At 31.8% G+C, this 23970-nt stretch overlaps 3 protein-coding genes across 6 annotated transcripts; 2 read left to right on the top strand and 1 right to left on the bottom strand.

Annotated features, from left to right (window-relative positions):
- Window positions 1-1261: 1261 nt before the first annotated feature.
- Window positions 1262-15703, top strand: LOC138940041 (uncharacterized). Of its 3 annotated transcripts, none has more exons than XM_070308540.1 (7): window positions 1262-1594; window positions 5782-5925; window positions 6455-6616; window positions 6946-7122; window positions 8593-8733; window positions 11472-11728; window positions 11948-15703. In XM_070308540.1, exons 1-7 carry the CDS (start codon window positions 1330-1332, stop codon window positions 12137-12139), a joined length of 1338 nt encoding a protein of 445 aa, XP_070164641.1. In that variant the 5' UTR covers window positions 1262-1329; the 3' UTR covers window positions 12140-15703. The 3 variants fall into 3 exon arrangements, with proteins under 3 accessions (XP_070164641.1, XP_070164640.1, XP_070164639.1); XM_070308539.1 differs by having other exon boundaries at window positions 8593-8850; window positions 11951-15703; XM_070308538.1 differs by having other exon boundaries at window positions 8593-8850.
- Window positions 15704-16895: 1192 nt separating this feature from the next.
- LOC138940364 (gustatory receptor 23a-like) lies at window positions 16896-18699 on the top strand. Its single transcript, XM_070309202.1, has 3 exons — window positions 16896-17741; window positions 17995-18527; window positions 18628-18699. Exons 1-3 carry the CDS (start codon window positions 17051-17053, stop codon window positions 18697-18699), a joined length of 1296 nt encoding a protein of 431 aa, XP_070165303.1. The 5' UTR covers window positions 16896-17050.
- Window positions 18700-18886: 187 nt separating this feature from the next.
- LOC138940040 (heat shock 70 kDa protein cognate 4) lies at window positions 18887-23803 on the bottom strand. Of its 2 annotated transcripts, XM_070308537.1 has the most exons (5): window positions 23743-23803; window positions 23423-23494; window positions 21711-21960; window positions 19610-20854; window positions 18887-19503 (listed from the first exon to the last, which is right to left on the bottom strand). In XM_070308537.1, the coding sequence occupies exons 3-5, from the start codon at window positions 21913-21915 to the stop codon at window positions 19025-19027; spliced, it is 1929 nt and encodes a 642-aa protein (XP_070164638.1). In that variant the 5' UTR covers window positions 21916-21960; window positions 23423-23494; window positions 23743-23803; the 3' UTR covers window positions 18887-19024. The 2 variants fall into 2 exon arrangements, with proteins under 2 accessions (XP_070164638.1, XP_070164637.1); XM_070308536.1 differs by lacking the exons at window positions 23423-23494; window positions 23743-23803 and adding an exon at window positions 22783-22911.
- Between the last annotated feature and the right edge of the window lie 167 nt (window positions 23804-23970).

The following is a 23970-nucleotide window of genomic DNA, read 5'->3' as shown; positions in this document are numbered from 1 at the left end:
TCTAAAAAAAGTTAAATAATATTATTCAATCGATTTTAGTAATATATATACATATATATGAATATATATATATATATGTATATATATATATATATATATATATATATATATATATATATATTTATATTATTATAGTAGTATTTTAATCATATTGTCATGCGTGTGTATGTATATAAGAGAGGAGAAAGGCTGATGAGAATTAATTATTTTTTTAAAAAGGTATCAAAATATCTTATAGGTATAAGAATTATATAAAATAATAATTAGAGAGAGAGAGAGAGAGAATAAATTCTATCCAGTGCAAAAAAGAGTGTAATTACAACTCACGCGATATATCCTGTTAATATTGTCAAGGATCCATGAATAGATTCGCGTAAATAGGTTGTCTGAATACAAGATATGGCGCAATTTGAATTACTGAACAACGTTCAACTATAATGAAATATTGCTGTAGCTTCGAAACAGTTTTGGACATGTACGGTCAAGATATATATATATCGGTCACCTCGTTTAAACTATAATTACTACCCCCAGTTGCACTCTTGCAATCGTAGATGCTCGCTGACGATAAAATCTAACTCCAACTTGAAGAGAGAAAGGCAGGATGATTCCATTGCCCCTTATTTTCACCCGGACGCGAATCGATTACGGTAAATTGCGGCAAGTTAACGTCGGATACGTTGCTTCGTGTCGATAAATTCGTCTCGAGAGAATCAAAGGTTCTTCCCGATATCTTCCGATTTATGAAAATCGTGACGAAAAATCTCAGCGATAGAGAGAAAAAAAAAACGACTAATGTCAAACCAATAAACCTAATACATGCATTTGCGCCATCTCCGCTCTCCGGAAAGGCAGACTCACGACGACTAACCCTGTCCTCTCGATCGACGTAGCGCAGCGAGGGTGAAACGAGGCGATGCGAGGCGCTCGTTGGCCGCGTCGAAGTAGCGGCCGCGCGCAGCTGCAGCTACGTCCTCGTTCTCCCTGCGAGGACTACGGTGTTCAGTGAACGAGGCGGCGCGGTTTCGAACGGGCCCGAATTAGACATTCTTGCGGATAGTGCTCAGTACCGCGAACGCGTGGAAGTTAAACCTCAAGAAGGTGCAGCGGATGTGTTTCGTGTACGTTTCATCTAACGTCACGCAGTAGATGTACACGAACGTTCGGTAAACACAGTGAAAGACATTTCTCTGGGGCATCAAAAGCGAGAGGGTGCGCCAGGGGGGTGGCAGGGAAGGAGGGAGGGAGGGGAGAGGGGAAGGTGACGGGGAAGGATGTCGATGCGCCGTCGGTGGTCGGTTTCGGGGGTTGACTCGCGCCGCGGGGGTGATGAGCGCGCTTCCGTCCGCCCTGAGATTGACCTGCTGCTGCTGTTGCTGCTGGCTTCTGCTGACCTGTCTCGTCGTCTTCCTGATACCTGCACCCTGCACCAGCGACACGCCACGACAGGTGGTACGCCGGATACGAGAACGGCCAGGAGGTGATGATGCGTTTGTGCACGGATCCAGCTATCTCGACGACGCTGACGTCTACGATGACGAGCAGATATCCAGTGACGATGACGAAAATTGGTTTGATAAAAATATTACCGCGGGTAAGTATATTATTGACTTGTTCAATACGACGAGAGAAATGACAATGCTCGAGATAATAATTGCACGTTCGTAGATGATCGGTAACCATAGTTATACTTAACAAACAAAATTCGATAATGACAAATCCTTAAATCACTAAAAATTATCTAAAGTATATCTCCATAAAATCGTAATCAAAGCTTTTTTGCCGATTATTGAAAGAACGTATGTACGAGAATAGTAATTTTTAAGATGACAAAGTCATATATATCAATAATTATCGAGACATCTTGAGAAAGAAAGATTTAAAAGTCAAGGACTTTTACGGATAGCTTAATGGTAACGTTGTAATGCGTTAACTTAGGGATATCGATGAAGAAATTGTTTAAAGCTTCTAAAGTATAATATTATCAATAAATTTATCGTTTCTCTAAAAATTTAAGAAAGAAACGTGCAGATTTATCAATGAAAAAATTCAATTAGAGATTAGAAGAATAATAATTATACTATTATTATCCTTGTAATCCACATTTTGCGAAATACTCGTGAAAGTAATGAAAGAATCGTTCGAATAACCCCGATATTTTGATGATATTGATTATTTCTTATTACATGTAATATTTATGAAAGATGAATAAGATGTATAATCATAATGCATGGATTTCTGCATGATATCTGCATTGGTGATTTTTCAATAAATATTATTCTGACTGCAATAGTTGAAGAATCACAATATTATAATATTACATTATTTTATGTAAAATAAAAAATTTTATACATATAAAATTTCTAATTTCTTAAAGAGATAGCCTTATACAAAATTTATTTATAATATAAATTGTTTCAAAATAGCATTATTGCTATAGAGTAAAGTCAAAATTAAATCTCTATTTGATTTTACACGGATTTTATATTTATATTTATTTTAAAATAAAAGATGCATAAGATAAAAATATTTCTTTTTCAACATTTTATGAAATATGTGCAATCAAGATTACTTGAAATCATAATTTTTTTTATATACATCTATTATATTTTAAATTAAAATATCAAGAATTAATAAAAAAGAGAGATATATATGAATCTAATGAATACTTTTCTTGCTTTATGTGCTATCTAAATTTTTTTGCGTTATTTCTTCAATTATTAAACGCATATTGTAAATATAAAAGCTTGAAAATGTGTGATAGATGAAGTATATTAAGTCAAATATTAGTTGAAATAAACACAGAGGCGTGTATTTTATTGAAAACTAAATTATGCAAATTAAATTGTGTTTGAAAAAATATCATTTTGTAAGCAATACTACAATAAAACAATTATTTACGCTTTTTAAATGAATAAAGTGACAATAAAACAAGAAAAATACTAAACGAAAATAAAAAAAATATTTTTGAAACAAATACGAATAATATAACTGAATTTATATTGATTTATATAAAGCTTCTATTGTTATACGAGATTTTATTTAATAATTAACGTAATTTGTAATCGAAATATGGACACGACAATGTTCTATTTTCACGTAAGACAAGAGCGATCGAAGGCAATGTATCTCAAGGTTCTCCTTGCTTGCGCTTGCTCCAGAATGTGCAAACACGTTCCTCGAGAATGTTCATTAAAGTATATATGAAGCTTTATTCCCGAATGTATTCTCAATGATTGATATTTTATGATTAAATATTCAAGTATTATAACTTTTGCAAAAACATGATGTATTATTTTTTCGATTAATATGAACAAAATGTGTATTTTTTTATATAAATATAATTTTTTAAACTATTAAAAAGCGATAGAAAAAATATATTGTCCAAAAAATGTAAATTATTTAAATTAATTATTTCTAATTATAAAACAATCTTTATCCAATTTTTAAAAATTATATCAATTATTATTTAACTTTAATGCTATGTAAAATTACTTTATTTAAATAAATGTTACATTATATCATATATATTTTTTTATATTTGCTTTGTTAAAAATTTTTAATATTCTGGAATACTAACACCCATTTTATTTCCTTTCTCTTATGTGTGTTTACTTTTCTATTTTTAGATTATATATACATAATGCTATTTTGACATTAACAGAACGATTCTAGAAGAAATTAAAAGTATTTTTAATAGACGGCTTTTTAATGTACGCGACCGAAAAGAAAACGTGTTCTTCTTGATTTTCGCGCCAAACATACTACCGGTATTGATTTTAATGGATGCTGCGAAGCTCTGTTCTCTCCAGTTCCGCGTATGTAAGTTCAAATGCATATTATGCGTTCGTTACATACGTTTGGAATGATAAATGAATAAAACTTCATAAGAAAAAAATAACGTATCACTGATATAAAATTTTTTTTTTCATTCATGCTGTGCACTTTTTCAATTGGGAAGAAACAATCGAACGGGATAGATTAGGCTAACGAACTTAGCCATTTAGTTATAATATAAAAATTATATGTAATAAAAAAGAATAAAAAAGCTTCAAGCTTATTGATGTCTCAAACTCATTTAATTGCTAAATTAAAAGATGTAAGTCACGATAATAGAAATGCAGAAATATTATATGACATTAATGATTTAGCGATAGAGCACAAAATATATCCATTTAATGTTAAAAGAAAATATCTTTTTTTTTTTTTGCACATTTAATATATTTTTTGAAACTCTTAATGATCTGTATTTAATCAAAATAATCAGATAATTTCTAATAACTCGAACAAAGTTTTTTAAACTACACTTAATGAAAGTGCATGTGTTATATGCCATCAAGTATTATTAAAAACTTGCGGTGAACTCTCTGTAAATCATGCCAATCTAAATTCTCGCTCGATGAAATTGTGATGGAATGCACGCGAAGTAACCGTAACTCGTACGTGCAATGAACTTTAATCAGTATAAAATTAAATATGGCCTGGTAAAAAAGTTCAGAGGCTACACAATTCTAATCGCGAAATGCAAAACCGGTATATGCTCATCACAAATGGACACAAACTATGATCGCACAGACGCTATTATTCGCAAAACAATGAATTCTGTAATATTGAAATATCTGCATTTGCATAAGCGTCCATGTCGCTGTTAAATGACGCGAAACGTTTATCATTCACTGCTGTTATTATTATTAAATAAGCGATTTATTCAAATAATATGTAGCCCAAAAAGAAGTAAATCGTAAGCAATTGACAAATAAAAACGTTTATTTAAGATAGAAATTATTAAGAAATATTCAATCATATCATCAAGATAATGATATAAAAAGATTACTAAGATACAGAATACTATGTTAATAAATTAAAAGTATTGGATTTGAAGGATACGAGAAAGAACCTGTAACACTTTATTGGTTTAAACATATAAAAAATATGTAATAAATTTAAACACATTAAAAACACGTTCTCATGTTTTAGAAAATTAATTTTTATAGTTTAAATTAATCATATAGGAAATTTTATTGTAACATTATTGTTATTGTCTCACATTGCAATTTGAAAACGTGCCAAGAGAGTTAGCAATTATTGCTTGGCCTACTAATGTGAGACGAACCGAGAATATAGTGCAATACACACACACACACACACACACACACACACACACACACACACATGGCTACAATAGTCCGGCAGTAAACTCGTAATAAATAAGTTCATTGTTGATTGTACTTAAATTTTGCAACTGAATTAATGAACTGAATTTAAGAATTTTTATTGTTTCAATATCCACGTTTTATCGACTGCGTTATTGAAACGGAAAATTATTGAAATACAAGACAATGATACAGCAAATATAACAATTTACTACCACCATCAAAGAACTCACAAAGTTATCATTTCTTTTGTCTTTATTAGTAAAAAATGTCAGCATAAAATGTATATAAATATCACAAACTTCTATATATTATATCTAAACTGTTAACACGGCTATATCTCATATTATGACATATGAAACAAGTGCAGCCATTTATAATTGGGAAGATTGGAAGTGTATATTTAGTGTATATATAAGAATGTAAGTATGTATTAACTCAACTTATATATATATATATATATATGTACATATATATATCCTGCCCAATTGTAAATGGCTACCCTAACTTCATCTGTCACATCGCTTTTAGCAGTCTAGGTATAATATATAAAAGTTTGTGATAAATTTAAGATTAAGATTAAGTTGCAAAAGCAATTAAATTAATTACTCTCGTGATTTTTTTACAGAAAAAGGACGGTATCTGGGTTCGCCTTGCGACCTTATGTGCAATCCCGAGCTACAACATGTATTCTGTGATTCAATCACTGGCCTCTGCGAATGCGAAAAGTTCTATCCCGTTCGTCTCGGACTTACTAAGGGATGTGCCAAACGTATGTGTAAAAGCTAATGGCTTTAGTAACCCTCGTACACCTAACAAGTAGGTCGTTCCGATATCATAACTTCCATAGTAACGGTCGGTGAATATAAATATTCGCACGCTTCTGATGGCCTGAATGAAGCACGACGTAGCATGAAAAGACTTCGTGCACTCATTTATTTTCTACGTTAAATTTCTAAACTTTTAAAATTTGTGTAGTACTTACTTGACATGTATGAATTTCAATATTAAATTTATATTTAAAAGATAATATTACGTTTGTTTAATAATGAATTGAAAACACAAGATAAATTTAGAAGTCTATAAATTAAAGTGCAGCTAAACATCTAAAGATACAATATTCAGATATAACACAATAAAAAAATTCGAGAAAAAACAAAGTTCTATCAATAGTTTTGGGAAAGATTGAACGTATCATACATATATCTATAGAAGTATATGAAACTTTGATTAACTTTCTATATTGAATAAGAGATACGCTTCTCAATATGTGAAGTCGTTTCAAGCAATCTTACTTTCAGCCAAAAAACTCGGGGAGCAGTGTTTTTATCGTGCAACGTGCACTTTTACGGATCAACATTCGACGTGTACCCAAGTTCAACACAATGCAGTATGCGACTGTGACGAGGGATATCACAGGGTTGCTCTTTCTAGGCCTAATAAGAAGGTTTTCTGCGCAGAAGGTATATACTCTATTTATTCTCAATATATATATATTTTAAGATTATATATTTATTCAAAATATTTCTCGAAAAGATTCCTATAATTCTATTACAAGGTCAATTTCTAATTAAAAGTTCTCATAATCCTTGTCTCTCGTCACCGTCATTTATTTTATCGTATAAAATTAATGAAAATCCTTTCTAACATAAGATATATAACTGATTGATTGCCGTAAACATTAAAATTAATTTCGTCATTAAGCAAACCTTGAGAATATTTATTTCGATATCGATCCGCGACAAGTCATCAAGTTTCGTCCTCCTAAATTCGTCGTAATCTCCTCCGATAGATCTGGTGCTGATAACTACGGACATCCCGACCCTACTTTGCATAGCATCGGGGATAGCCATCTTCACGGCAATGATATGCTTCGTACTCAAACTATTTAGCCGGGCGAGATACACAAGACCGCGGCATTACGCCAACGCCAATCATGCGCCATCCATGCTGTTTTCCAGCGATACAGGTAGTAATGATGATCAATAGTAATAATGATCAATTAATACAAAGAAAATTTGCAGACAGAAAGATACAATGAATCATAGGAATTGCAATTATTATAATTGAAGAAATACTGAAATGAGACATTAATTATAATGACACAAGTAGTAATCCTATTTCCATGGTTTTCTCTTTGTAATTAAATCTTCTCATTCAAATTTAAAAAAATGAGCACAAAAATGACATAATCTTTATATTTTATTATTATTTTATATAATCTTATATTTTATTATTTTTTTTTTAATGAAAAAAAAGCTTAGAATTAATATTGTATATCCCGATTAATGCATGGCAGCACTCAATTTCCGTTTTTTCAATATGATGAGTTTTCACGAATATGCTTTTATATTATATAATTGGATTTTGTGTATAGTATATCTTTTTTTTTCTCTCACATTGAACATATTTATTTCAGTTAGGGAAAATTGATATTTTATATAATAACCAAACACTATTGCAGGATTAATGCTAAATTAACAATTTGCCAAGGACACATATGCACATATATATGACACATTATATAAAATTTATAATGCAATCATTATATTTTTATGAAAAAAATATGAACAAATTATTCTATTTAATTTTTATAACTTTTCTAAAACTGTATTACTTAATATACTTTTGCATTAGACGTGCAACACGATTCGTATATAAATCTTCAATCCTATTTTCTACAATAATACTCTCCTTCCCTTTCGTGAGAAACCTACTTTTGCTTCTACAAAATCAATAAATGATGTCTATATATCGATAAGATGTATATTCCAAAGAGAAATCTATTCTCGTCTTACTTCGCTTTACTTTCTTCGTCACTTATAACGTCACAGATCAAACTATACTGTTCCAAACCAAATGCAGCAAGAAAATAGAATCTTAACAAATAATTTTCAAAAATATAAAGAAACATTGCGTACACACATACATCAAGAAGTTAAATATATCTCTCAACTAAAAATAATCTAAGAAATAAAAGTATTAATTTTTTTTTTATTCATCGATAAATTACCTTACAGAAATAATAACTTTAGAATTCACGTGCAAAAGAAAGAAATATTATCGCAAACATCTTTCTCTGTGTATAACTTTTTAATTTTAATGAAATAATGATAATTTTTAATGATCGTTATAATTTTGATTGTCTAATATAATTATATGTAATATTAAAAAAATGTTAAAATATATCATATCCTCTGCTATCAGTACATATATATCCAATATACATATTAAATATATAAATAGCATCCGCGAAATATCTTTATCCAAAACATTGAGTAAACATCATCGGCAAATTTCATTCGAAAGATTAAATGAGATACCCATTAAAAAGGTTAAATGAAACATCCGTTAAAGATTAAATGAGACGTTTCAAATGAGTGGAAAAAAATTAACTAATTAATTTAACGTAAATAATTCCCCGAAAATAATTTTGCAGGCATCCCGCTGACGTTACACGGACGACCGTCCTCGCGATCGAGTCAACGGAGTAACAGCGCTGGGCCCCTTAGCTGCGCGTTCACCAGGAGGCCTAGCAGCGGTGGCAGCCGCGGACCATTGGTACCGGCGTCCAGAGCAGGTGCGGCACGGGCCGCCGCTATCTTGCTTATATCGTGTCACCTTCAGGCGACCAAAGGCAACAACAAGCATCGACGTACTCTTAGTGACGTAGCTGAAGGATCGTCCGACGGCCTCGGTAGACGATCAACGATCTCTTTCTGTCTCTGTCGCTCTCTCTCTCTCTTTCTCTCTGTCTCGCTCTATTACCGAATATCTCACATTCCATCGTATACATACGAATACGCCCTTTATTCCCCTTTGACGTTCTCTCCGTCTTCCTATTTGCTTATCGATCCGCTCATATATTACATCAAATATCGCGAACTCCGTTTGTAGTTACGCGATTCGAGTACACAAACGTAAAATGAGGTTGTAAGAATATTGCCTGCTCTCGTTAAGAGATATCGTCAACATTACTATTTACTAATATTATTGTGTTCATTCACACAAATGTTATCCTGACACTACAGAATCATGTGTCCCCGTCGTGGCTATGTGTTTCTCTCAACTCTGTTTCTCTAGTTCTTTCCTCATACTTCTCCATTTATCCTTTGCGTTTCGTTTCTATGCTCGTCAACGCAATTTGCTTCTTGTGCTAGCTACGATGGTAATTATAAAAGGAAGATTAATTATAACGATGACTGATGGTATACCGCGGCAGCAACGATGCTTCATGGCAAATCATATCATTGTCGCTATTACATAGTCATGATAATTGGCTGTTGTCGGTAGGTGTTTTAGACATTCGCATCTCGCTGAAGATCTCCGTCCCCTTGGTAACTTCGTCCGTAACGCGTTTTATTCGCTGGACAAATTTAATAGTTGTTCTACAAAACACATATAATATATAATACTACTTGAATATATGCAAGAGAAACTTTTCAACTTTGGATACAATTATCCTCTTCTAACTATTTTCACTAATTGTATTTAGTTGGTCTTACATCATCGTAACACAATTGTTATTTTCTGTTTACATGCTATTTTTATGAGTGTCAGTTATATGTACATACATGTACATACATATAATCCATGATGATCTTTTCTTCTAAAAATAAGAAATATGCTTTCTTAGCTCCATCAGCGTCTCAAAGAAAATAAATAATAAATGAATAATTATAACAAGATATACATATACGGTATTTCTTTCAAAACTATATAGATGTAGATCTATATACGCGAAAAAAACATAAGATTATAAATAAAATGCAGCACAAGTGTGTTACGAGATAGCAAGATGGCAGCGGCCGATTTCGTTGCTCGTTTATGAACGAATGTTTTCTGGTAAGGCTTAGAAAAAATACGAAATCTTTACGCACTAGCTAGCTCGCTGCACACACACACACACACACACACACACACACACGTGTACTCACACATATGAATAAATATATACAAAATAATATACGGGGCCAGTTTCTCGGTGTAGATGTTAAAGAGCTCATAAAATTATTATTGCCTATAGAATTAATAGCTGCGTTCAGCAGAAAAAGCAGCTTTGCAACTGTTGTAAAATTCTTTAATATGATTGGTTTATACATTTTTATCCGGCAGGAATTAAGGGCAAGAACCAATCATATTAAAGAATTTTACAACAGTTGCAAAGTTGCTTTTTCTGCTGAACGCAGCCATTAATGACAAAAAAGCAAATGTTTAATCACTTGACACATACGTTCTTGATCTTCTTGCCGGAAAATTGAAGCTCTCTACACAGACACACACAAACACACATACACACACAATATACGTACATACATACATACATACATACATACATACATACATATGTATATATTAAAATAATATATACTATATTTTTTAGAATAGCTTGCTTTGCTAGCTTATGTATTCCTTTACGTGTTTGTTTTTTTTTTTTTAGATATGTATCTTATTGTAAAAATACGCCTTTGTGTGATAAAAATATGCATTTTGATACCTTTGCGAATATTACATGCAAATTACATATTTACGGACATTTTAATGCTGCTTCTATTAATCAAATTTATAAAACAATAATTTTTTAATTAATATTTTTTAAATTTCAGCAGATCTTTATAAGAAAATAATATTTTTTAAATTTTAGCATATTTTTATAAGAAAAACTTTTGTTTATATCATTTAACATGTAAATAATTATTATAATATATATACATCATTAATATATCATGATAATTTGCAATGCTAACTATTTTTCAATTGTGAATTTGTACTGTTTGCACAAACATGGTACCACTTTCCTCTAATTTATCATATGCATGAGTTATTTTACAGAACATCTGCAATTATATTGCAAAATACAAAATTATAGCAAAACATTTTGTATTCAAGTCCAATATTTCTTTTTTTTTTTTTTTTAATAAATTTAGCATGTGTCTAGAGTCTAGAATATCAAAGTCTTTTTTTCCAAAAAATATCAAAAGCAGAAAAATATATATTTAATAATCCACTGCTATTTTTACTCCTATTCTTGTATGTTCATTCATATACCTATTTGCTCAATTTATAGCACTACATATCTTCGCAAGCTTCTATTCCCATGTTTTATCGAATATTTATCGCGTCGATAAAGGTATCGTAAGAATATATATTATAATCTCACACTCAAAAGTTTACAGCCTTAGAAAGTTCAGCTTAGAAATTATCTACTGTAAAATAGATTCTTTCTTCCTTTCAATATTATATTTATTCTAACGTAGAAAATAGAATTATCATAGAGGATATACTGTATCTCTACATATAATTTTTCTCTTCACGTAGGTTCCCGCCGTCCTAGTTTAGCGTCGGTTCATAGTTCGACCTCCTCGTCTCGTAGCTACAGCGCCCGTCGACTCGAGAAGGAGAGAAACGAAAAGGAGCAACGCCAAGCGCTTCAGGAACTCCGACTGGCAAAGCAGCGGGAGCAACTACAGCAACAGCAACAACATGTAGTACCGACACCTAGTCCTAGGACACCTCATTCTACAGACGAATTGCTGCCTTCGGTCGAAGAGGGAAAGGAAGACTTTTACAACGAGGTAAGTTAATTTATATCTTACTCGAGATATCTGTCGTAATCCATCATCATCATGTCAATAGCGCTTTTTAACGGCGACTCTTGAGAAATAAAGGTAATTTTACTTTAGCAAAATATGTGTGTGTCTACCAACTTTATATTGATAATATAAAGTATATAGACCGTAAAATTAATCTACAATTGCTATCGAGTCTTAAATGAGAACTGATTGCTTTTGTAGCAGGTACCGACGACTTCAGATGTATCAGACATCATTCCGACGACGACGACGACCATAACGACGACGGCGATAACAACTTCCAATGTAACAACAACCCGAATAGGCGAGATTGCGCCTATGGCAACGCCAACGACGTCCGTTTTCGGCACGAGCATTGCGCCACGAGCTTCCGATGACATTTTTCAAGTGTAGTCTTCGTCAAAATATGATAAAGTCAATGGACTTACAATTTATTAACGACCTTTTTATCGTATTTGCAAGAACCAATGGCAACATACAGCACGAAGCTAGAGGTATATATGTAAAAAGAGCAATCAGTCGCTCTTAATATGAGAAACTCTAATATAAATAGGCATGCACAAATATCGAAAATAAGCTAAATTCATACTCTGTCTGCATTAAAAAGTTAGCTTCTTTATAACATAGAATTCAATTATATATTACATGAATAATAATTTTTGTTTCTTAAACAACGATCATATGTATCGCGATATTTCATTTGCGATGATTAACTTTTTCTCAGTTTGTATTTAAAATTATATATTATATTACTTTTTTTAAAGTACTACATTTTACAACAATTCTTAAAATAATATGGTTGATATATATTTAATCTGAGAGTAACTTAATTTATAATTACAAAGCTCTTTTTTAATTTGCCTCTTTTCCACGTAGCATAATATTGGAAATCGATATTTCACAGCTGACTTGGTAATATCAACAGAGTATTAATGCAAAGGCACTTTCTGAGTGAATGTACTTGGGCACAAGTGTACTTAAACGAGTTATAGAAGATGAAGACATAACAAAACATATTTTTACTCGGTACTTGCACAGACAGATAAATATTTACAAGAATGCAGCTAGACATTCAAAAAACAGCAAGAGTTAATGACACAATTAAGCGAAGCAATTAATGTATTGACAGAATAATGCTTTTTTTGGATGACTTGATAGGTACAGACAAAAATATTGAAACTGTTTATATATAATGTCTGATTGTAAAGAAAAATATGCATTTACGCTTAGATAACTTAATATATTATGCAAGGATTCTCAAGGAAATTGATGACAGAATATTCCGAATTAAGCAGAGAACGAGAAAAAGAACCAAAGCGTTTCAATGCTTTGAAATCATTGAATTGGATTACAGTACCGGATAAAAGTTTTACAAAACAAAAATTTTGTTCATAATATGAATATCATACGTACATTTCTATTACATAATCGAGAGTTTCTTCTATATTAAAACATTTTTAATTACACAAAAATTTATGATCTTATAGAGCTCAGTAAAAACTATTTTTACAAATCAATTACATATATTAGAAATAAACTATATCAAAAAATTTATAATGAGAAAATTCAATTAATTATTTCGATGAAAACACAATTTTATATAGTTTACATATAAAAACTTATACAGGATGATTCGAAACAACTTGATATGTCTCCCTTCTTGTCTCCTCATATTCTTGAGCAAATTCTGAGATGATCTTTTCTTTTACAAAATTTTATCCAAAAAGCTGAGTTATAATTAAAAATAATTAGCTACTTACGCGTCCGGTACAACAGGCAGGCAGAGATGATATTACAAGATCCACTTCATAATTTCACAATAAATATCATTAGAAACATTACTGTTTTTACTGCAGTATTTTATTATTATATACGCTCACATCAGTGCTATATCATAAGTGTGCAACAGTCGGAAAGTAAACAAACTATCCTTCATAAATAACAATAAAAAATCGATCGTACTTATCGTGGAATTCTTATGCCTTAATTTATGCGGAAATTGCGAGTGATAATAAAGTATTGCAGTAAAAACAGTAATGTTTCTTGCGATATTTATTGTGAAATTGTGAAGTGAGTCTCGTGATGCGTTGCGCCGTTCCTCCCTGTTCATTATACCGGACGCGTAAGTAGCTAACTATTTTTGATTATAACTCAAAAATTAAGCTTTGGATAAAATTTTGCAAAAGGAAAAATCGTCTCAGGATTCGACTCAAGAATATGACATATGACATTTCAAAGACATCAGATTGTTTTCAATCATTCTGCATATGTAACTGTATAATTACATATCATTTGAAAGCATTGATTCGCCTAAAAACAACATAACAATGCCTCGTAATCTTTTTGATTCTCATGATATCAATATAATCGTACTTGATACAATAACAATTATTCTCATGTTTACTAAGATGAATTATACATATATTATTACCTAAAAAGTTTTGAACTAGAAATCATTTTGGTGTCAGTATATCCGTTCAATGCTTATATGTAACCGTTACATAATCATTTGTTTAAATCAAGTTGCATAAAACTCACATGTGAGCTTGTAAAATTGTTTATCAAAGTGTGATTACATATCAACAGATCCTAAAGTATTCCTATTCCGTTCGATTTTGATCGAATGTGATCATCATAATGAATATCGTATTAAATCTTTCACTGTAAAGAATTATAGTTTGATAAAGAAACTGTTGGAAGAGAACAACCTCTCGAATGAACCAAGGCTAAATATATTTTTACCGTTACATAAGCGGTAAAAATCTAAAAGTAATCTATCCTGTTTTAACAAATAATAATATCATCGTAAAAATCATAAGATTTACGCTGCATTGCTGCTATATTGCTGATTTTTCTCTTTCAATGCAGACATTCCATTGGTCTGTTTTAGACATCATAAAGAACTTTTGACTTGTTCATTTATTAAACACGCGTATGCGCAACGCGATATATACAAATTCTGTTTGAACAATGCAAAAACTTCGATTATCTATAAATAACCATTTGGGTTTTAATTGTAACTTAAAAAATAATTCGATCAATTAGTTAACATTTTTATATAATATTATATTATATTTTTAAATCAAAGTTATAAGAAAAACTTTTAGAATACTTTACTTTTAGAATACTTTACGTTTGAAAATTGAGATAATAAGAAAGTTGTGAGATCTTTTCTACTGCAATTGCATATTTTATAATTTATGTGATGCGAAGTTGCGTGGCTCTAATTATTACAATTAAAATATAATCATAATACATTTCAAGATCGTTTTAAAATATAATCTTTGATTGCTAGAGTCACGTAAAGTATAAAATGTGTAGTAATACAAATTATTAGGAGAAATTATTATACGCGATGCAATCACATTCGTAATAAAGATTTACGGAATCAGACGAACGTCAGAGACATTATTTATTATAGCAAAACGTATATCGACATTCTCGTGTTCGGATGTTTTACGCTGCCTTTTCCGAATAAATAATTAAAAAAAAATGAATGAAAAGAGAAAGAGTGCGTCGCGTTAAAGTCCAGGATGTTCATACACTCATACATGCTGCGTAGCGTGGACGTTGTATAGGCGTATGTATTTACACGCAAATACACATGTGTACATTTGACACAAAGATAAAATACCTATACTTACGTGTTCGGCAATGATCGCACCTGATTATTAGGCTCGATTTAGTCGATTAATCTATTATCATTAATGCAAGAGAGGAAATATAAAGTTATATCACATACAGGCTACATTTTTCCGGAATATTAAATACTCGACTTGCCGCCTGATTTATAAACGTCGATGTACAATGTTATCGTTTTATCCCTATTTTAAATGTTTACTGTATCATAAAATTGTAATATAGTCGTTGAGCTAAATAAAGCTCGTTTTTCGATATAAGCATATATATCTGTAGATGCGATTATTTCATTTTAAATTTTATAGAGAGAGTACCATAATGATAAGCGAAATGTCACCAATAGAAATCAATTTTAATCTTTAAATCATTTTTATTAGTTTTCTTCAGATCCCAATGGTAATTTAACAGCCGTAGAATTTATAAACTAACTAAGAAGAAATAGTTTCGCACAAAAAAAAATTTCTAAATTAATCAAAGCGGATATATCAAAAAGTTCTCATTTCAAAAGCATATTCAATGGAATACTCAGAGTAGGGATATTATATTTTTAAACGGAGTCGGTTCATTGGGGACTATATTTAGTTAAGAAACAAAAGAATTAAAATACGTGAATATAAATTACGTGAAATCTAATTGAAACTCGAGAAAAGATTTTCAAAACGTTACAATCAACAATTATAACCACCATATTGCAAAATTTTTGTAAGCTGAATAATAATGCTAAGTTAATAAAATGGCAATTTATTTCTATAAATCGAAAATGATACATAACGGAAGCGCTCCTTGATTTAGGAAGTGCTCAATTATGCCGCCTATAATATTCGCATACCGACCTCGCAGGGCAATTGCCCAGACAATTGTCCTTATATAGAAAAGACAAAGTAAAGGGAATATTTAAAGGTCGGGAGGTCGAGACCGGCTTGTTAACCGATGACTTAAAATACGTCACGTGTTAATACTAAGTATAAATTCGATCTTTCCCATATACTCGAAGTATTTATTGAACCGTGTCAATCTCTTGGGACACAGTTACGAATTTTTCGGCGAAGAGGTAACTTTACATACAAGTAGAAAAACTGCATATTTATAAAAAGATCATATTTCATAAATATTTTTGATACAAGAATTAAAATTATTTATTTTTTGTATTATATATGAATATATAGTACACATTAGTTGCTGTATACTTATATTTTATCATCAACTGTTAGTTTGTTATAAATTGTTTTGTTAAATGTTGCGTGTGTTAATATAACGTAAATTAATATAATATAAAATAAAAGAGAGAATTGCGAAAAGAGCATGTGTCTCAAAAAGTTAACGCGAGGTTTCTATTATTCAAAATTTTATGCATTATTAATAGTGTATATCGTTCCTCTCTTTGCCTAAAGATCGATTTAATTTACTAAAACCGCGTTATGCTTAGAACAGCTAATAGCACGCAATCTGAGCTTCGTTAATATTACAATAGTAATGTGTGTCCTTTGCTTTATTTGATATACCAGGGAAAACGAACTATGTACTTGTCAGAGTCTTACACATTGCTTTCAAAAACTCAATACTTCAACATTTTCTCTTCAAAGTATCCTATATTAAAAATATAACTTTGATGTAATCATTCACAGTTGTAAACGTATCAATTAATAAGAAGACTCGAGATAAAAGATGGAAGAAGAAATCTCTGTGCAAGTGGAAGATAACTCGCCCTCAATAGAGCACATTTTACGTCCAGTAATATTTGTCTCTTGGTTCCTAGGCGTCGGCGTTTCACGTCCACGAAAGTGTCCTAAAGCTGTTACGATAATCCTACGTATCATTCACTTTGGAGTATGTTCCGTTATCGTGGCTTATGGTACGATAGATTTTTTCACCTTTGGTAATGTCTTCAAAAGCGACATATACAAGATTATGTACTGCATGAACAAAGTGACGTGTTATGTGTCGGCGTATTATTATGTTTATCATGGCATTAGGCAATACGATAAATGGCCTAAATTAATGAACAAAATGAAGAATCTCGATCATAAGATCAGAAGAGAAACGTTTGTGAACAATCAACCGATAAAAAACCTCGAAGTGCTGGCTATTCTCGCAACATTCGCTTGCGGACCTCTATCTCTAATCATACATGCTGTGTATTATTATTTTACATATCCCGAAAATATTTTTGCCTCCGACTTGCTGCTTTATTATACGATAGCTCAATCATTGATGAACAGCTTCATATTTGATATTATCGTCTACGTGCTGTACCACAGATTTCAAACGATAAATGAGTTAATCGTGCAATTAAATAAGCAATTTAGTGCGCCATGGATTACGCATAAGATCAGATGCATCAGAGAATTACACACGGGTAAGTGCTCGTCTTTTATTAAAAATATTATTACAATCTCTTTGAAGATAAATATTAATATAAATATTAATATAATTTTAATATCTTTTATAGCATTATTTGCCTTCGATATTGTATATATTAATATATATATTATTATTCACGTAAGATTCAAGATATAATTCAATATGTATAAAATTTATAAAAAAATTTTATGATAGTATATTTATACAATAATATTACATTGTCGAATTAAGAACTCTCTATTATACAGGAATTTGTGATCTAGTCATCATGATAAACGATATTTATGGTTTTAATCTCCTCCTTTGCTCCGCAAATTGTTTCACTATGGTTGTGGCTACGCTATTTAGAATTTACATGAGCGTTGTAGAAAGAAATTACGCATTCATGCTAATAAATAATATTATTTGGATTTTATACACTGTGCAATTCGGCCTAATGTGTTGGATCTGTACACTTGCGCGTCAAGAATCCGACAAGACCGGAATAATTATGTATACGATTGTGCTAAATTACAACGCTGCGAATCTTGGTAAGCTAAACAGTACGAAAAATCAATCAACTCTGGAAGTAGCACCGGAAAACCAAGACGGTGAGCAAAATTCTAATAGAAGTAGTAGTTATAATCTAAACTATATTGCCATGGAAAATCTCCTACGTAAAAACCTAGACCGAGATTGTGTCAGAAACGAAGTTAATGATTTTTCGATTCAACTACAACAAAATCGAGTAGCAATTACTGCTTGCAACTTTTTCGAAATGAATAATGCTCTACTTAGTGGTGTGAGTATACGATCTATATAGAATAGATTAATTTCTCTTTTGTGATTTATAATATATAATTAACAGCACTATATATCAAAATAAATCATTTCTTTTTCAGTTCATCGGTGTGATTACCACTTATTTAATAATCCTCGTTCAATTTTATGGACGGGACACAAAAATTCAATAGGAAACGCTAAGAAATTCTCACGCCTTAAATAGCGTTAAAAAATAAGAAAGATGAAAATAATTATATCTTCTTCCTATAAATATTAATTTATATATACATAATATTTAAACTAAATAAATATATATTATTTATTAATTTATATTATTTATTAAATATATATTATTTATTAACTTAACTCTTCATAATCTTTAAAAAATAAAAAATTTTATTTTACAAGAAATGAACTAAACAATGTTAGACATAAATAACAATACGTGTTGTAAAATGAGATGAAATGTAATATTGTTCAAGCTGTATGAGAAGGAAGAACAAAGTGATAATCGATTTAATCAACTTCCTCAATGGTTGGTCCGGCACCACCGGCGCCGGGGTTGGATCCTGCTCCTCCAGCACCAGGGAAACCGGGTGCTCCACCGCTTTGATAAAATTTCGCGACAATAGGATTGCAAATAGCTTCCAATTCTTTCTGTTTGTCAGCGAATTCTTCCTTCTCCGCTAATTGATTAGCATCCAACCACGAGATAATTTCGTTGCATTTGGAGATAACTTTTTCCTTGTCAGACGCATCAATCTTATCTTTAACCTTGTCGTCTTCCATCGTAGTTTTCATGTTAAAGCAATACGATTCAAGAGCATTTTTAGCAGTAATCCTCTCCCGTTGCTGTTCATCTTCTGACCGGTATTTCTCGGCTTCATTTACCATTTTCTCTATATCCTCCTTCGATAAACGTCCTTTGTCATTGGTAATCGTAATCTTATTTTCTTTGCCAGTAGATTTCTCAATTGCAGAGACATTCAATATACCTACAAAATAAAATATAAAAATACAAGAAAAGTTAAATAAATAATCAAATAATAGATCAAATAATTTTTAATTATAAAAAATCAATGTTTGAAATATTGAATTTACCATTTGCGTCGATATCAAAAGTAACTTCAATTTGCGGTACACCCCTAGGCGCCGGTGGTATTCCAGTTAACTCAAATTTACCAAGGATATTGTTATCCTTGGTCATCGCTCTCTCTCCTTCGTAAACTTGGATAAGTACTCCCGGTTGGTTATCGGAATACGTAGTAAACGTCTGGGTCTGTTTCGTTGGTATCGTCGTATTCCTCTTGATCAAAGTTGTCATGACACCGCCAGCGGTTTCAATACCCAACGACAACGGGGTCACGTCCAGTAGAAGTAGATCTTGAACCTCCTCGGACTTGTCACCGTGCAAAATAGCTGCCTGAACTGCTGCGCCGTAAGCAACAGCTTCATCCGGATTAATGGATTTATTCAACTCCTTACCGTTGAAGAAATCTTGAAGTAATTTTTGAATCTTTGGTATCCTGGTGGAGCCACCGACTAGAACTATACTGTGAACTTGAGCCTTGTCCATCTTCGCATCTCTAAGTGCTTTCTCGACGGGTTCAAGAGTGCTTCTAAACAGATCAGCGCAGAGTTCTTCGAATCTAGCTCTGGTGATCGATGTATAGAAATCAATACCCTCGAACAACGAATCAATCTCAATACTCGCTTGTGTCGACGAGCTTAACGTTCTCTTCGCCCTTTCGCAGGCTGTTCTCAGACGTCTCAGAGCTCTCTTGTTAGTGCTCAAATCCTTCTTGTATTTTCTCTTGAATTCTTGCACAAAGTGATTTACCATTCGATTATCGAAGTCCTCGCCGCCGAGATGCGTGTCGCCGGCCGTAGATTTCACCTCGAAAATACCGTCCTCAATTGTCAGGATCGACACGTCGAAGGTACCACCGCCCAAGTCGAAGATTAAGACGTTCTTTTCGCCTGCGGCTTTCTTATCGAGACCGTATGCTATCGCAGCTGCTGTCGGCTCGTTTATTATCCTGAGAACATTCAGACCAGCGATAGCGCCAGCATCCTTCGTCGCCTGTCTCTGAGAGTCGTTAAAATAAGCTGGCACAGTAATAACGGCGTTCGTCACGGTCTTGCCCAAATACGCTTCCGCTGTCTCCTTCATCTTCGTTAAGACCATGGAGGATACTTCCTCGGGAAAGAAGGTTTTCATTTCGCCTTTATAAGATACCTGGATCTTTGGTTTGCCTCCCTCATTGATTACCGTGAACGGCCAGTGCTTCATGTCACTCTGTACCGTCGCATCATCGAACCGGCGACCGATCAAACGCTTTGCGTCTTTAGAGAAAGATAAAAATTATAAAATATTATATAAGTTCTTTTCTTCAAAAAATGTCTCTTAAAACATGCCGTGCAATTAACTGAAAATGAAGATGTGGATTGTATGGGATTCTGAAGGAACAGTTGCAGAATGTTGAATTATTGCTTACTTAAAAAAATATCCAATATTTACCAGCTTGATATTTATAATTGTAAAGTAATTTTGTTTAAAGAATTAAGGGATTTACTTACCGCAAGTTTTATTAATTGTAAAAATACATTTACAAGATTTATTACAATATTAAGCGTTAAACATAATATGCGTGTTCGTAAAAATGTATTACGCAATACGTTCATTACGTAAAAAATTATCAAATGTCCGATATTTAACGAAAAATATATCGTGTAAATCATTTTGATTTCAATCCAACATGAATCAGTGAATAGCGTTTGTCGCTGGCGTAAATTGAGATTACATAAAGCTATGACGTGAATAAATGTCAGAACGCCTGGCTATAATGTGTAATGTAAAGGATGAAAATGAGCGAGCGGAGCAAAGAGGGAATTGCGTGCACAACGAATAGGTAGATGCTATAGAAAGATTATGCAAGGTCACTAGTAGTAAAATATACAATCGATATGCACTATATATATAAAACAGTTTCAAATTCAATTCTAAAGAAAAGAAAAAGAGTCAAATGCCAATCTTGATATTAAAATAATTCTTTGTATCTCATATGTCAAAATTATAAAACATATACACTTAATATAATTTTCTTTAAGATAGGATAAAACAACGAAATTCTTATTAAACTACTATGTTTTGTTGCAACATGAATATAAATGTTGCGTTACATGAAAATTTTTCACTTACCAAAAATGGTGTTGCTGGGGTTCATGGCAACCTGGTTTTTCGCCGCATCACCGATTAACCTCTCAGTGTCGGTGAAGGCTACGTAGCTCGGTGTAGTCCGATTACCCTGATCATTGGCGATGATTTCAACTTTTCCGTGTTGGAAAACACCCACGCAGGAATACGTGGTGCCCAGGTCGATTCCAACTGCCGGTGCTTTCGACATTGTTATTCTTCTTTTTTACGAGTAGTCTCTCAACGTAATCAGATACTGAAATCATAATAGTATGTGAGCAATATGTGCATCGCAATAAAAAAAAAAAATAATTTAATTGATTTAATTTCGAGCGAATGAAGTTGGAGCGATTGAACGTACTTCGCGTTCGAAATAATACGACGCAATTCATGTTGTACAAACATCTTACTTCTCGAATAATCAATTAACGACTAATTCAATTATTTCCTTGATATTAATTCTAGTATTATTTTTATAGTTATAAAAATAATGTATTATATTATATTTTTGAATATGTTATATATTATTGTAAGAGGAAATAAGTAATATTTATCATTCATGCTCAATATTGGTAACTTTGTAAAAATGTTTTTCCATCATGATCAATTATTGCGTCATTGCATCATTCGTCAAAAAAGCTACGGCATCTCAAGAAATATTATAATATAAAAATGATCATTTAAAGATAATAATAATAATGCTCTTTAGTTATTCCGAACAAATTCTAATAAAAGTGCACTTCCATAAATAATTATTTACACATATATATCCGGACACTACATATATCCGGATTACAACTTTAAATTTCAATAAAAACTTATATAATAAAATAAGAAAAAACAGAGATTTGTATAATAAATCTATTAAAATAAACAAATTTTAATAATATCACAAAAAACTATGCAAAAATTTAGATTTCAATATCTTTAATTTAAGAATGAAAAATGTTTCGCCGGGAAGAACTACGATGCATCAGTTTTCAAAAAAGAATTAATCTCTACATTATACTATATGATTTTATTACTTTATAACAAATAATTTAAAGCTAAATGTATATACAGGACACGGAATATTCACCTTGTCGTAACTTTTCTACCACGTAGATGATTTAATCTGCGATATTCTCGGCACTAAAATATAGGCACTTGTGCATACACTTGAACTTGTCGCTTGTCGCGTTCGTTATGAGAACTGATGATGCGACTCTCGCGCCGCGCTTTTAATATACCGAATCGCCCGCTTCGAGAAGCTTCTGCGGATGACCAATCGCGGCGCGATCTCTCGAATCCTCGAGACGTTTCGGCGCATGCGTCGGACGTAGAAAAAATAAGAAGAGATGCGCATACGCATCGTACTACGAATGGGATAGAAAGAGAGGGACAAAGATACGAACGTAGGAAAATACTGTGGATCGTGTCGCACGATATAGAATATCCACGGCTATAATTAACTGCGCAAATCATGTTCCTTTCGATGAAATATCATAGCGCACTGATGGAATAAAGAATGATTGTTGTGTTATATATAAACATCGATTATCTGTATATAATAAGATCATTCGCGTATTTTCTAGAAATGACAAAAGAAATATAGCGCGACAGTTCGTTCGAAGAAAATCAATCGCGTTTGCACGGGATTGAAAAATCTTTGATATTCAAGAAAACACGCGATTTATCAAAATAAACTTACTTTTATAATAATATATATATATATATACCTTTATTTTTTCCGATCTGGCAATGCTTCGATTCACTTCACGGTAAAATAGCCAAACGTTAAACTAAAATTCCTGTAGATAAAGAAATATAAAAGTATTACTATTATTATCATTATATAATTTCTAAGATTAGTGCAGAGGAACATATATATATTTTATATATGGTGACAACACTTGTTCCTTTTATCGCGACAACGAAAATAATATTCGTAGATTTTACTATGATAAATAATACTATTTTTTAGCACAATTAAAAATCTCTTCACATGAAAAAATAAAAATTTTAAATAAAATAAAACATCCAAATTAAGTATATATACCAATTGAGAGAGAAGATGGATTGACAACAAGTTTTATTCGATCAAATGTTCAACCGAAATTGCGACACTACATAATCTATTTATATATATATATATATATATATATATATATATATATATATATATATATATATATATAAAGATCTTTATATAAAATATTCCGAACGATTCTAATTTAAGCAAACAGCTTCACTGAAGATGCACAGTAAAAATAGCTCTTACGATACA

Source organism: Polyergus mexicanus, unplaced genomic scaffold (assembly GCF_030449975.1).
Source record: "Polyergus mexicanus isolate NDT 795.1 unplaced genomic scaffold, iyPolMexi1.0 SCAF_16, whole genome shotgun sequence".
NCBI lineage: Eukaryota > Metazoa > Arthropoda > Insecta > Hymenoptera > Formicidae > Polyergus > Polyergus mexicanus.
Note: the sequence above shows the minus strand (reverse complement) of the source record. Positions and strands in the feature narration are given on the sequence as shown.

Coding starts and splice junctions, on each gene's coding strand:
- LOC138940041 (XM_070308538.1), top strand. CDS start 1,330: ATGAGCGCGCTTCCGTCCGCCCTGAGATTGACCTGCTGCTGCTGTTGC. Junction 1,595..5,781: donor TGATAAAAATATTACCGCGG/GTAAGTATATTA, acceptor ATTTTTTTACAG/AAAAAGGACGGTATCTGGGT. Junction 8,851..11,471: donor AGGATCGTCCGACGGCCTCG/GTAGACGATCAA, acceptor CTCTTCACGTAG/GTTCCCGCCGTCCTAGTTTA.
- LOC138940364 (XM_070309202.1), top strand. CDS start 17,051: ATGGAAGAAGAAATCTCTGTGCAAGTGGAAGATAACTCGCCCTCAATA. Junction 17,742..17,994: donor CATCAGAGAATTACACACGG/GTAAGTGCTCGT, acceptor TCTATTATACAG/GAATTTGTGATCTAGTCATC. Junction 18,528..18,627: donor ATAATGCTCTACTTAGTGGT/GTGAGTATACGA, acceptor TTTCTTTTTCAG/TTCATCGGTGTGATTACCAC.
- LOC138940040 (XM_070308537.1), bottom strand. CDS start 21,915: ATGTCGAAAGCACCGGCAGTTGGAATCGACCTGGGCACCACGTATTCC. Junction 20,855..21,710: donor CCCCAGCAACACCATTTTTG/GTAAGTGAAAAA, acceptor CTTTCTCTAAAG/ACGCAAAGCGTTTGATCGGT. Junction 19,504..19,609: donor TTTTGATATCGACGCAAATG/GTAAATTCAATA, acceptor TTTATTTTGTAG/GTATATTGAATGTCTCTGCA.